Source organism: Jaculus jaculus, chromosome 12 (assembly GCF_020740685.1).
Source record: "Jaculus jaculus isolate mJacJac1 chromosome 12, mJacJac1.mat.Y.cur, whole genome shotgun sequence".
In the NCBI taxonomy this organism is placed as follows: Eukaryota; Metazoa; Chordata; class Mammalia; order Rodentia; family Dipodidae; genus Jaculus; species Jaculus jaculus.
This window is the reverse complement of record NC_059113.1, coordinates 103,613,885-103,626,181: the sequence shown is the minus strand read 5'-3', so window position 1 is coordinate 103,626,181 and position 12,297 is coordinate 103,613,885. Positions and strand designations below refer to the sequence as shown.

General features: G+C 40.5%; 1 protein-coding gene across 1 annotated transcript in view; it reads right to left on the bottom strand.

Moving 5' to 3' along the window:
• The window catches only part of Glrb (glycine receptor beta), a 72,188-nt gene that overhangs the window by 33,273 nt on the left and 26,618 nt on the right, over positions 1 to 12,297 (bottom strand). Inside the window, exon 3 of the mRNA XM_004655888.2 lies at positions 1,001 to 1,107. Coding sequence (XP_004655945.1) covers positions 1,001 to 1,107 — 107 coding nt within the window. The remainder of the gene's footprint in view (positions 1 to 1,000; positions 1,108 to 12,297) is intronic.

Genomic DNA, 12,297 nt, shown 5'->3' with positions numbered 1-12,297 from the left:
CTTAGTCTCCCAACTTGTTGTGGCTTTGTGTTGGGCTATCAAAGGAAGAATGTGAACTTGGCCTTTCGCCCTGGCAGAGTGATGAGAAGCAGGTGTGAGTCCCTGCACTGCACGGAAGGCATGTGGCAGGCGGGCCCTGGCTGCTGCTGAGGGTGACTGACCAGGCCTGGTAATGAACAAGACCCCCGCTTTTACAACACAGTCCCATAACTTCAGTTGACTAAAAGCAGCTGCACACCTTTTATTTTTTTTCTGCAAAGGAGAGAAAAATTAATAAGCCTTAAAATGTTAATCTGATCCACATTAATGCCTGTCCCTACCCAGCAGCAAGGATTCCAGGCCGTCAGAAGACATTTTCACATGGCTTTTTGACTTTATCAGAAGGCAAAAAGAAAATATCTATATAAACATATAATCAAATTTAATTGTTTTTAGTACAAAGATGACCTTTTATTTCTTTTCAGGTGTTATAAATGGTAATATTTTAGTTGGAATACAAATAATCTCTATAGATCATGTTTTTATTCATATTAATTACAAAAAGTCCTCTAAGGCCATCACTTTTAGCAAAAGATTAGAGGGCATTGTATTTTATAACAAAAAGTAAAAGAGAATTTGTAAACATACCAAAGCTGTTCTTTTTCCATGAATTAGTCTATAAATTATAACTCTTATGAAGTCCAGTCATATAACCAGAGCTTAAATTTTAAGTCACTAATGTTAAAGAATAACCAGGTCTTAAACCATTTATCTCAGAGGTTAACCTATTAATTCACAGTATGCATCTGCTTCAGTTTCTTCAAGTTGTAAGTACATGTAGATATTAGGATTAATATTTGCCTACCAATGAATTGCTCTGAAGCTGAGCACAGTATTGGTTATATGTCAAATTAAAATCATACAGTTTTGAATCTTAAAGAGTGATTTTATGCAGATAGAATTCTTCAACTGCAAGGAATCACACTGGTTTGGGGCGGGAGGAGCGAAGGCAGAAACCAACCTTTGAAATTGGGTCTTATCCTAGGATCATAACTGACCAGCAGTCGGTTCAGTATGTTGCTGGTGGAGTTGGCAGGCACTCGTGCTAGGTCCTCTGCTGACTGCTGGCTGTAAGTAAGAGAAGAAATAGTATGCTAAGTATTAAGAAAACAGCAAGCAACAGAATAGGTAGTAGTTTTTGGTTTTTTTTTTTTCCCTTTGGGAGACACACATTTTATTTTGTTTTGTTTTATTTATTTATTTATTTATTTATTTATTTATTTTGGTTTTTTGAGGTAGGGTCTCACTCTAGCTCAGGCTGACCTGGAGTTCACTCTGTAGTCTAAGGGTAGCCTCGAACTCACAGTGATCCTCCTACTTCTGCCTCCCGAGTGCTGGGATTAAAGATGTGTGCCACTGCACCGGCTTTTCTGATTTTTTTTTTTTAAGACAAAGACACAACTAAGGCAAGAATTTTCATAGAAAGCATGGAAGAATTGCAAACACTGTTGGCATCTGAGTGATGTTTGGATAAAAATAACAACAGACAAAAGTATGCACATACTATTTACTAACTGCACAAAACACTGTGCTAAACATTCCAGGTTACTTCCTACTAAATAAAATAAAGCAAATCCCTTACTTGTCTCAAAGAAAGGCAATTTATAGTCAAAATCTAGACAGGCCAGTAAGACAGAAAATAATGTTTTTAAGCAATGCATACTATTAACTTTCTGCCAAACCAAAGGAGTATGTAAATTCTACAAGGTAATGAGGCCAGAGAGACCATCTAAGAATTCATTAAAAATTCATGCTAACATCTATTCCTGGCGGGAAAACAAGGGCCTCAGCAATGGCTTGTAATGTTTGAAGGCATCAAGGACCTCCCTGGCCAACAACTCACTGCAAGGTATCCCATCCCTGGCACTGAAAATTTTCTAGTAACAGTCTATGGCTCCTGTGTGTTCCATTGTCCAAAAATGTAGGTTTCCATATGACTTATTTATATCCTCTTAGATTTTGATTAGCCCTCTCTCTACCTTTCCTTACTCAATCAATCTCTTCCCCTGACCTCACTTAGGCCTTTTCACCCCATTAATCTGTTCTTCTACTTACATATATACAATACCATCCTATATCTATGAAGTGATAATCTAGAGAAAAAAATGTTCTCCCAACTAAGTTGCATATGGTTCCCCCAGGGGAAAATTGTAATTATCCCCTGGAGCAACCATATATAGTTTCTGTATGGTCAGATCAATGAAGCAAATAAGACATTATAGAATTGTATGGCATAACTCCACAATTCTTCCTCATCAGCTATTTTCTAGGGAGATAGGAATCTGCCACTTTCTGCTATTTTGATGAACTCTGAATTATGAGTCATGATGAAATTGGTGGCTTAAGAGCACTGCTCTCAGAAGGAACTTTCTTGGCTTCCAAGGGGAAATGTTTGTTTTATTTTAACACTTATAAAGTTCATCATATAATCATTTCCCCAATAACAGAACAAAATATTCCATAACAATCACAAGGGAGATGAAAAGGACACTGACATCACCTAGCCTTGCCTACTATATATTAATACAATAAATACTTCAGTTTATGTGAAGCCAACTGATGTAATGGGCTCAATTTTTCACTACAATAAAAGCTTCTACCTGAACCTCTGCTGTTACAATAGGCAGCCAACACATGGGAAACATGGCAGTCAATGCCAAGCTGCTGAGAAAATTCTGATGTCTGGAATTGTTACAGACAGCCATTTCAAATAGAATAATTTCCATCTAGCAAAATTGGAAATCAATTCGTTTTACTTCCTGTGAGTGAAAGAGATTATACAGAGGACTTTTAAATTGCTTCTTAGGGCCTTTATCAGTCCTGGTATCACTGCTTGGGCCATTAGAGCACCAGGAATGGGATTTTCTATTTTACTGCAGGTGATATTTACAGATGACCATTGGCCGTCCCTTATCAAAAGATGTGACACTTGAAAGAGAATGAGCGTGTGAGGAGAAGTTGGATATTAGCATGCAAATTAGTGTTCAACCCTATCTACAAATTTTCCCATTCAAGAGAGGAAAATAGAATTGATTAGGAGATACACCCATATAGGGTCTGTTAAGGTTTGCCATTATTGTGTCTTTTTGTTATAAAATGCTTTACAAATGCACCCATTTCGAGCAAAGAAAAGAGAGCAAGAAGCAACTAACACTAATTTTGTCATTTAAATTGTGTGTCAATTAAATTCAAATCCAGTCTTCTCACTAGCAAACTTTTCCTTCCTCTGCCCACTGCTGGCAATTCTTGCTCCTTCCTTAGTACCTTAACTCCCGTACACAACGCTACACGTCCTTAAAGTTGCCTCTTCTAAAAGTTTGCTCAGCCATGCCACTGTACTCCGACAAACACAAACTTCTAAACACATCCTTTGACTAGTATTTTGTAGCTTTTCTGCACATCTGTGTGTCCAGTAGTAACCAGAAGTACATTTGTTCCAGCATTCTCCATCTGCTAGATTTTATAACAGCCATGAGTGGCTCGGGCCAGTCAGTATTCCAGCACCAAGCAGACACTGGAGAATCAACCTTCATGTCCACTTTGGTCTTCCAGTTCGTAAACATACTTGATTCATTAAATAAAAGAGATATCAGCCCCCCCCCCGAAAAAAAAAATAGCTGTTTATCAGTGGAGAGAAAAGAATAAAAAACAGATTTGTTGAAGATTTCATGAGAGGTAAGGAGATCTGGTAGAGTTCATCACCATAATCGTGAAATGAAAATAATAACCATGATAACTAATTAATTATTTTTAAAACCTGGTAATCTGAGCTCCTATTTAAATTCTCATCCCACAGTAAACCTGCCGCAACAAAGTACAACATTATCTGTGTTCTTATTACCATGATCAAAGAACAAAGTTACCATGTTGGATAGAATTTTTGTATCATGGTTGTTTGTTTGTACTTGCAATTATAGTATCAGGAAAACAAAATTATACATAAAATAGAATAAATGTCCCAATGAACCCAACAGAGGAGTCTGTCTTTACAAACAAACAATTATGAAAAGAAAGCAGAATGAATAAACAAATTGGCCTTTTCAAAATTTCTTTCTTTGTAAAACAAACATAGAGAAACAGAGCAATAGGAAAATAGCAGGCTACCATCACTTTACTCAGGGTGACCTTATTTTTGTAAGAATTAAGGCAGTAGGAACTTCATACCCATTGAAAGTGGCCTGTACCGAAAGCTGCAGTGACTTGTCTCCTGATTTCTCAGAACTTCAAACACATGTGGGAATTTCTGTGTGAGCGGCACCATTCTGAGGGTTGCCCTGGTCTCCTGGGGCCTCACCGGCCTGACGATGGCTTCCATCGTTTAAGTTAACACCATACACACTTCAGAGTACCTATGTTACATCTGAGGTTCTCTTACTCTTGCAAATCTTTTCTTTTTAGGTCAGAAAAGAAGTGGCCTCATTTCCCACTTCCCGTTGTCTCTCCTGTCGTCATCTTCAAATATGTTCTATTCTCCTCACAGTTAAAATCAATTTCCTATCTGTTAACATCAGAAACTAAACATCCATTGACAAAAGCGACCCAATCAAAATAACTCTGGGGATATAGGTATCCTTCAGCCTCCTTTCTTCTGTTCTCATTTGTCTCAGTTATAACTTGACATGACTTGTTTCATAAGCAGTTGCCGCACCTTAACACACATTTGAATTTTTTTTAATTTTTATTTATTTATTTATTTATTTATTTATTTGAGAGTGACAGACAGAGAGGAAGAAGGAGAGAGAGAGAGAGAGAGAGAGGGAGAGGATGGGCGCACCAGGGCCTCCAGCCACTGCAAAAGAACTCCAGACGCGTGCGCCCCCTTGTGCATCTGGCTAACATGGGTCCTGGGGAATTGAGCCTCGAACCGGGGTTATTAGGCTTCACAGGCAAGCGCTTAACAACTAAGCCATCTCTCCAGCCTACACTTGAAAATTTAAAAGAAATCCCATGTGGTTTATAATTATATGTACCAACTCAGGGTTTTTCTCAGCTATAAAGAGTAATCATATTTTTATCTTATCAATATTGAAACCAAAGTAAAAATAACCTCTGTTGATGAAAATGTTGTAATGATCCGATGAATATAGCTTTCTTTTAAAGCATGAAAGCCATTAGCTTGCAGCATACCTGACGATATTTACACTATATGAATATCACTTTACAACTTGTAAAATAGGCTAGTAGTATTTATGCGAAGCAAGTAGGAATGAACAGAGTTAAATTATTTTAAGTGGACCACACACTGTCTGCTTCAGTATTAAAGCCTTCATGTTTTGAACCTCTGTCTAATGGTTTATCAATTTGACTACACAACTTCATTTCATTTCAACAAATCCATCAACAATTCCAATACATTACAAAGCAAGAATTATTTCATAGAAATGTGCTGTTAATTTAAGAAAATGACTTATTCTACTCAGGCAAAAAGATCAAATGACTAGAGAAAATAATGTTTCATATCAAAAGCCTTTTTACAACCACTCTTCTTTTGTTCACTTGCCTAAACTTGAACCAATGTCATTACTAATATGTAAAGTTATGTAAGGAATGTGCCAGGCTGTATAGCTAAATGATGTCATATTTTCCAGCACTGAAAGAAAAATCCAGAAGTTTATTTCTTATGGGAAGCTCAATTTTGTATCTACTGTATGCTATTCTTATTGTTAGAGGACACTTCTGTGAGCAGTTCGAACAGGTATATGTGATTGTTTTGTATTAATCGTCTCTCAAAAAGCAGAATTCTGAATGCAAAGGCATTCCTTTATTTTGCCATCTAAATATACATGCAGTGATGGTGGGCATTAGGTTTCTTAGACCTGAAGCACAATAGTATATGTCAGGTGTGAGTAACCTGGCATGGGGGCTGCTCTTGATGTGACCTACAGGAAGTCCAAAGCCTCAGACAAATGAGAAGAAGACAACACACAGAAGAGCCTGTGGTATTTCTGTTCTTTAAAGTGACTGTAACCCTTTTCTCAGTGCGACATTACTGAGAACCTAACGACAGAGAGCTATGTGTTTCCCTAAAAACTACACACAAAATGAAATTCTGCAGGTGTTTCACCTGTAGACCACAGGTTGAAAAACCCTCCATCCCAGAATCAAATGTAATCAGGCATCCTCCCACAGCTCAGTGATGCATTGATTATGCAATTCTAGACACAGGAAAATAAGTGGAAGAAAGCACAAATGATCCTTATGGGTGAAGTCTTAGATGGTAGATCGGTACATTAGGACAAAGGAATTATATCAGAGAAAACAGTACAATTGTAAATAGAGGCAACAGTGTTGTCATTAAAAAGGCTACAACTTTTATCACATCCTCTTATTTACACACACACACACACACACATTAAAATTTAGGATCCACATTTGAGAGAGAACTTAGTTTAGTTTCCCTTTCTAAGCCTGGGTTACCTCACATAGTGTGATCTTTTCCAGCTCTATCCATTATTCTGCAAATTTCATGATCTTATTTTTCTTTGCAGCTCAATGAAATTCAATTGTGTATATGTATTATATTTTCACTGCTCAGTAAACAGTTGAAGGACATCTAAGCTGATTATATTTCTTAACTGTTGTGAACAGAGAGGCAATAAACATGACTGTCCAAATCACTCTGTGGTCGAATATAGCATTCACTAGGTATATGCCCAGCAGTGTTATAGTTGGGTTATATGGTAGCTCAACTTAATTTTTTTTATATTCCAGATATCAGCTCCCAGTCTGAAGTGTAGTTGATGAAGATTTTCTCACATGGGCTGGAGAGATGGCTTAGCGGTTAAGCGCTTGCCTGTGAAGCCTAAGGACCCCAGTTCGAGGCTCGGTTCCCCAGGACCCACGTTAGCCAGATGCACAAGGGGGCGCACGCGTCTGGAGTTCGTTTGCAGAGGCTGGAAGCCCTGGTGCGCCCATTCTCTCTCTCTCCCTCTATCTGTCTTTCTCTCTGTGTCTGTCGCTCTCAAATAAATAAATAAATAATTTTTAAAAAAAAGATTTTCTCACATTCTGTAGACTTTCTGTTCACTTTGTGGATAGTTTTATTTGCTGTGAGGAAACATTTCAATTTAATGTATTATCCTTTGTTGATTCTTGGTGCTATTTCTTATATTATTGAGGTCTTTTGTCAGGAAGTTCTTACCTATACCTATAACTTTCAGTGGACTCCCTATATTTGCCTCTATAGTTTTAGCTCTTCAGGTTTAAATGAAAGTTTTTAATCCATTTTGAATTGATTTTTACATAATTAGAGAGATGGGTGTCTAAATTTATTCTTTAGCAGGTAGGTATCTGGTTTTGCCAGCACCGGCTGTTGAATGGATTTTTTTTTTTTTATTATTTCATGGAAAATTTGGTGTCCAGAGATGTGCTTCTTGGTCCTGCACTACATGCAACTGATCTGTGTGTCAGTTTCTGCCAGTCACATACTATCTTTGTCACTTTGGCTCTGTCGTAGAGTTTTAAGTCGGGAATTATGATACCTTTTGCTTCATTCTTTCTGCTTAGGATTGCTGTGGCTATGAATGGCCATTTCTGTTTCCGTACAGATCCTTCGGTTTTTTTTTTCTAGCTCTGAGGTGAATGCCATTGGGACTTTGATAGGAACTGCACTGAATCTGTAGATTACTTTTGGTGATAAAGCTATCTCCATAATGTTAATTTTGCCAGTTCAGGACAATACAAGTCTCATCTGGTACCTTCTTTTATTCATTTTTTCAGTGTCTTAAAATTTTCTTTGTTGGGCTGGAGAGATGGCTTAGTGGTTAAGTGCTTGCCTGTGAAGCCTAAGGACCCCAGTTCGAGGCTCGGTTCCCCAGGTCCCACGTTAGCTAGATGCACAAGGGGGCGCACGCGTCTGGAGTTCGTTTGCAGAGGCTGGAAGCCCTGGCGTGCCCATTCTCTCTCTCTTCCTCTAATTGTCTTTCTCTCTGTGTCTGTCGCTCTCAAATAAATAAATAAAAATTTTAAAAAATTTTTTCTTTGTTCAGGTCTTTCACATCCTTGGGGTGGTTTCTGCCTAGGTATTGCACTTTTTCAGATTTTTGTTTTTTTTGAGAGAAGGTCTCACTCTAGCCCAGGCTATTCTGGAATTCACTATGTAGTATCAGGCTGGCCTTTATCTCATGACAATCCTTCTACCTCTGCCTCCCAAGTGCTGGATTAAAGGCATGCACCACCACACCTGGTTATTGAGTTATTTTGAAGGAACATTATTCCTATTTTCTTTCTCTGCAAGCTCTTTGTTGGCATATATGAAAGCTATTGAGCTTGTATGTTGGTTTTGTATCCTGTACATTTGCTGAAGGTACTTTTTTAATCTAATTGCTTTCCGGTTGTCTATAGGTTCCTTTGTATAGAATGTCCATATTTTTCTTAAGAACCTGGCATCCTTCTATATTATAGAGTGAAGGGAGAAGAGATTTGTTGACAGAAAATAAGGAAGTATTCAAGACAAAACTCACAATGGTGAGACTATGTCCTAGGAGCCACCTGTCAGAGCTCCAAAGAGCAAGCCTACAGTGGACAGAGTGGCAGAGTCAGTCATTGTCCTCCCCCCACGTGATGGCTCCCCTTGCACACATCCCACGACGACGCCATCCACCACAAATGTAACCATCCCCACATGCCAAAGACATAAAGATGCTCATGTCTGGGCCTTCAGCCTCCTCACAGTGAGCTAAAAATCTCTTTGTATTTAAGAAAGCATTCAGCCTCAGGTATGTTGTGACTAGTAAAAATGAACTGTTACACTATGATTATTTAAAGAAAAAAATCCTCAAGTATGCAGCCACCAAAATGTCCGATTTCTGTTACTTTAGTCATCCTTCATCTCTCAGGTTTTTTTTTTTTTTTTGAGTATTTCTCATGTGTCCTGCCTGTCAGTCTCTACCTGGCTGCCCAGGTTCTGTTCTTCCCATGGGCTTCCTGCTCCCCCATGTTAGCCAGCTCCATGGTGCCACAGTTGACTCCTTATCCTCTTTCTCATGGCCTCCTCCATCCAGATCCCCATGCCAGAGGAGGCAGCGGCACTCCCTAGTTCCATCTTCTCACCATTTAGAGCCTCTCAATCTATCAAGGCCGAGATGTCACCCCGTGTTCGTAACTAGCTTGGGATGTGGCCCAGGCATCGGCATTTTCAACAAGCTCCTTGTATGACGCCAATAGTCAGGAAAACTTGCTTGTGTGAAAAGAGAGTTCCTAGGTAGAAAAAGTCAAGGCATTCTCATGTGCAGAGTTCTGAATTTTAATGAGCAGATAAAGGAAGATAAAACGGCAAAAACAGAGACGAGATAGACCTCCCCAGAGGAGGCAGAAAACCCAGCAGTGTGTGGTACCAACAGGACTTAAGGAGACAAAGTATTTCATCAAAATGGCCAGGTGAGCCGGGCGTGGTGGCGCACGCCTTTAATCCCAGCACACGGGGGAGGCAGAGGGAGGAGAATCACCATGAGTTCAAGGCCACCCTGAGACTCCATATTGAATTACAGGTCAGCCTGGGCTATAATGAGACCCTACCTCAAAAAACCAAAAACAAAATAGCTAGCTGGTGCTGAGAATATAAGGGTAGGAGTAAAAACTTTGCACAAGAGCGCCGTTTCCAGCTGAGAGAGGCAAAGGCCACTGTGGGATGGATGCATCAACATGCAGGAAGAAGCTGGAATTAGGGCGCGCTTCTGCCTCCAATGACAAACCTCAGGAGTGCCATCAGCAGGGGGGATGGAAGTGAGGTGGCTGTGAGGAACAGGGCAAGGAGTCATCTGTGGTGCCTTGGAGCTGGCTGACACAGAAAAGCAGAAAGCTCCAAGGGAGCCCTGAGGCACGAGAAGTCGGAGAGGTCTTCCTGGATGTAAATGAGGATGTTGGGGTGCAGTGGTCATAGAGTAACTGGTCAGGTTCTGTTCATTTCCCAGAACCAAGAGAGAGCTGCCCTTTTCTACTGTGAACGAACAGCTTCCCCCTGCAGGAGGAGGTTGGAGTACCTCAGTACCATGAATGCATGGGGTGGGTATATCTGTACCTTGCTCTTCTCCCCTCATGGAGGAAAGGTGGGATACAGTCCAAAAACCAGTCCTAGGAAAACATCAGGTGCAGACATATGCTCCCTGGCAGCTTAAGGTTGGACGTAAAGCAGATGCTGCCATGCACTGGGCAGAAGCTGAGACCTGGCCTCGGCCCAGAAGAACAGGATGAAGTGGTCCCTGCATGAAGTTCTGCATCTTGGGTCATAACGAGCCCAGGTCTGGATTGCCACTACGTGCATGTAGAAATGATCTCACAGTTAAAATTCAAGGGCAAACCTTTAAGCGTTCAGTAGAATATTTGGTTGTTACTTGCAAAAACAAAGTCAGGAAACTTGGAGTTGAGAAACTCACAAATGTCAGAGATACAAAAGAAAAGTGTGCAGAGCTGGCAATAATTAATGGAGAAGGCTTGACCACGGCAGAGAGCTGAGGTCATTGTATAAAGTTGCAGAATTGTTGGAAGCGCTGAGTCCAGTGGTTGTCCTGACACAGAGGTGGTTGAGAATCACCTCCAGAAGCGTCGTGGTGATGACCGTGGCAAGGACCGCATTAGGTCAGGTGCACATCAGCCAGTCAATAAATCTCATGCCATCATGCTCAGAGGACTTCTGTTGGATTTCTGATTGCTGCAGCGATGTGAGAACCCATGTGTAATCATCTGGGCTTGCTGGCTGTGCTGGACTATCTCCTGACAAATGATTGCCAAAGTTAGCTTTTGGCATCTTTAGGCACAGTCAACAATCACTCTTTTTCCCTGAAAAGTTGTCAACATAGCATTCACAGCTGGAGCCACATAAAGTGAGCGCCTGACATGAGCTATGAAACTGCCAGGTGCCATCAAGTGCTGGAAGCCAAGGCTGTCCATCTACACATTTCCATCCAGCATAGTTTTGAAAATTAGGAATTCAGGTGTCCTGGATGTATCCAGAGGATGTCTAAGAGGCTGGTTCTCTGTCTTGGGAAACCGACGGGGGCCCAGCATATCCTGTGGTCTACACACGATGAGGCATCCTTTTAACTAGAGTGCATTTTGCACGCTAACTAGAGGACTGGTGGGTGGCGGCAGATGCTGGGGATGTGGGCTGTTTTCTGGAAAGACCATGCTACTATTACAAGGATGTGACTTCAAATCCCATCCTCAACATATGGGGAGGGGGGGGGAAGTCTAATGGTTAGATTATCTCCAATAAGCAATGACTCAATGAACCCACACTACCACAAAACCTAATAGGACTGTTTGGGGCTTCCCACTGGCTGAACTGAGATAGGATTCTGGAGGTTGGTACACTGGGGGGTGGGGGGAGGCATGATTGTACCTTGACCTAACCCTAACCAACTGCCTTGTTCTATGCAGCTCCTCCACTTGGATAGTCATAGTATATTTTGTAATTAAAGTGCTTCTCTGATCTATTCAACAAGATCAAAAGAAAAGGGTCATGTAACACTAAGTTATAGCTGGGCAAACAGAAATCCAGGTCATAGCCAAGTATATAAAGTTGTGAGTAGTCTTGTTGGACAAAGCACTCCAGATTTAGAGTTTTATGCTATCTCTCCCCCAACAGAAAATATCAGCATTAAATGACAGAATCTGATTACCCCAGATAATTGAATTCAATTTGAATATCAGATCCCACCACCATCCTGCCCTACACATGCCTGGTGTCAGATGTGTGCTACTGAATGGGGAATAGAGAGTAAGTCAATGCTTAACTTTTTCTGCCAAGCACGCATATGCATTGCAGTAATTTCATTAAAATAAAAATGGACCAAAAAGTTTATTTTAAGAAGTGATGGCTAAAATTTTCCAGTCTGTGGAAGCCAAAAGAATCCCAAAAATAGAAGAAAGGAAGGAAAGGGAGGGGGGAGGGAGGAAGGGGAGGAAAGGGAGAGAGAGGAAGAGGAAGAGGAGAAAGAAAAGGAGCACTGACATATATTACCTTAGGGTCCCCTAGAGATACAGAAGCAACAGGACATAGGTACATAGTGATGCGTATAGACATATGAGAGCAAAGTTATTAGGTGACTATCTCATATGATTATGAAAACTTAAAAGTCCAAATACAGTGTTCAAGTTTGGAGATCCTGAGACACAAAAAGCATGGCTCAGTCAAAGTGTGATTGTTAGATCCAAAAATCTGATGCTATGACTGTTTCTGGTTGAATGCCTGGGAACCCAAGTCTGCTGGCGTATTTCTGAACCAAAAATTCAGGAAGTTTGTGTATCATAGGAGGGATG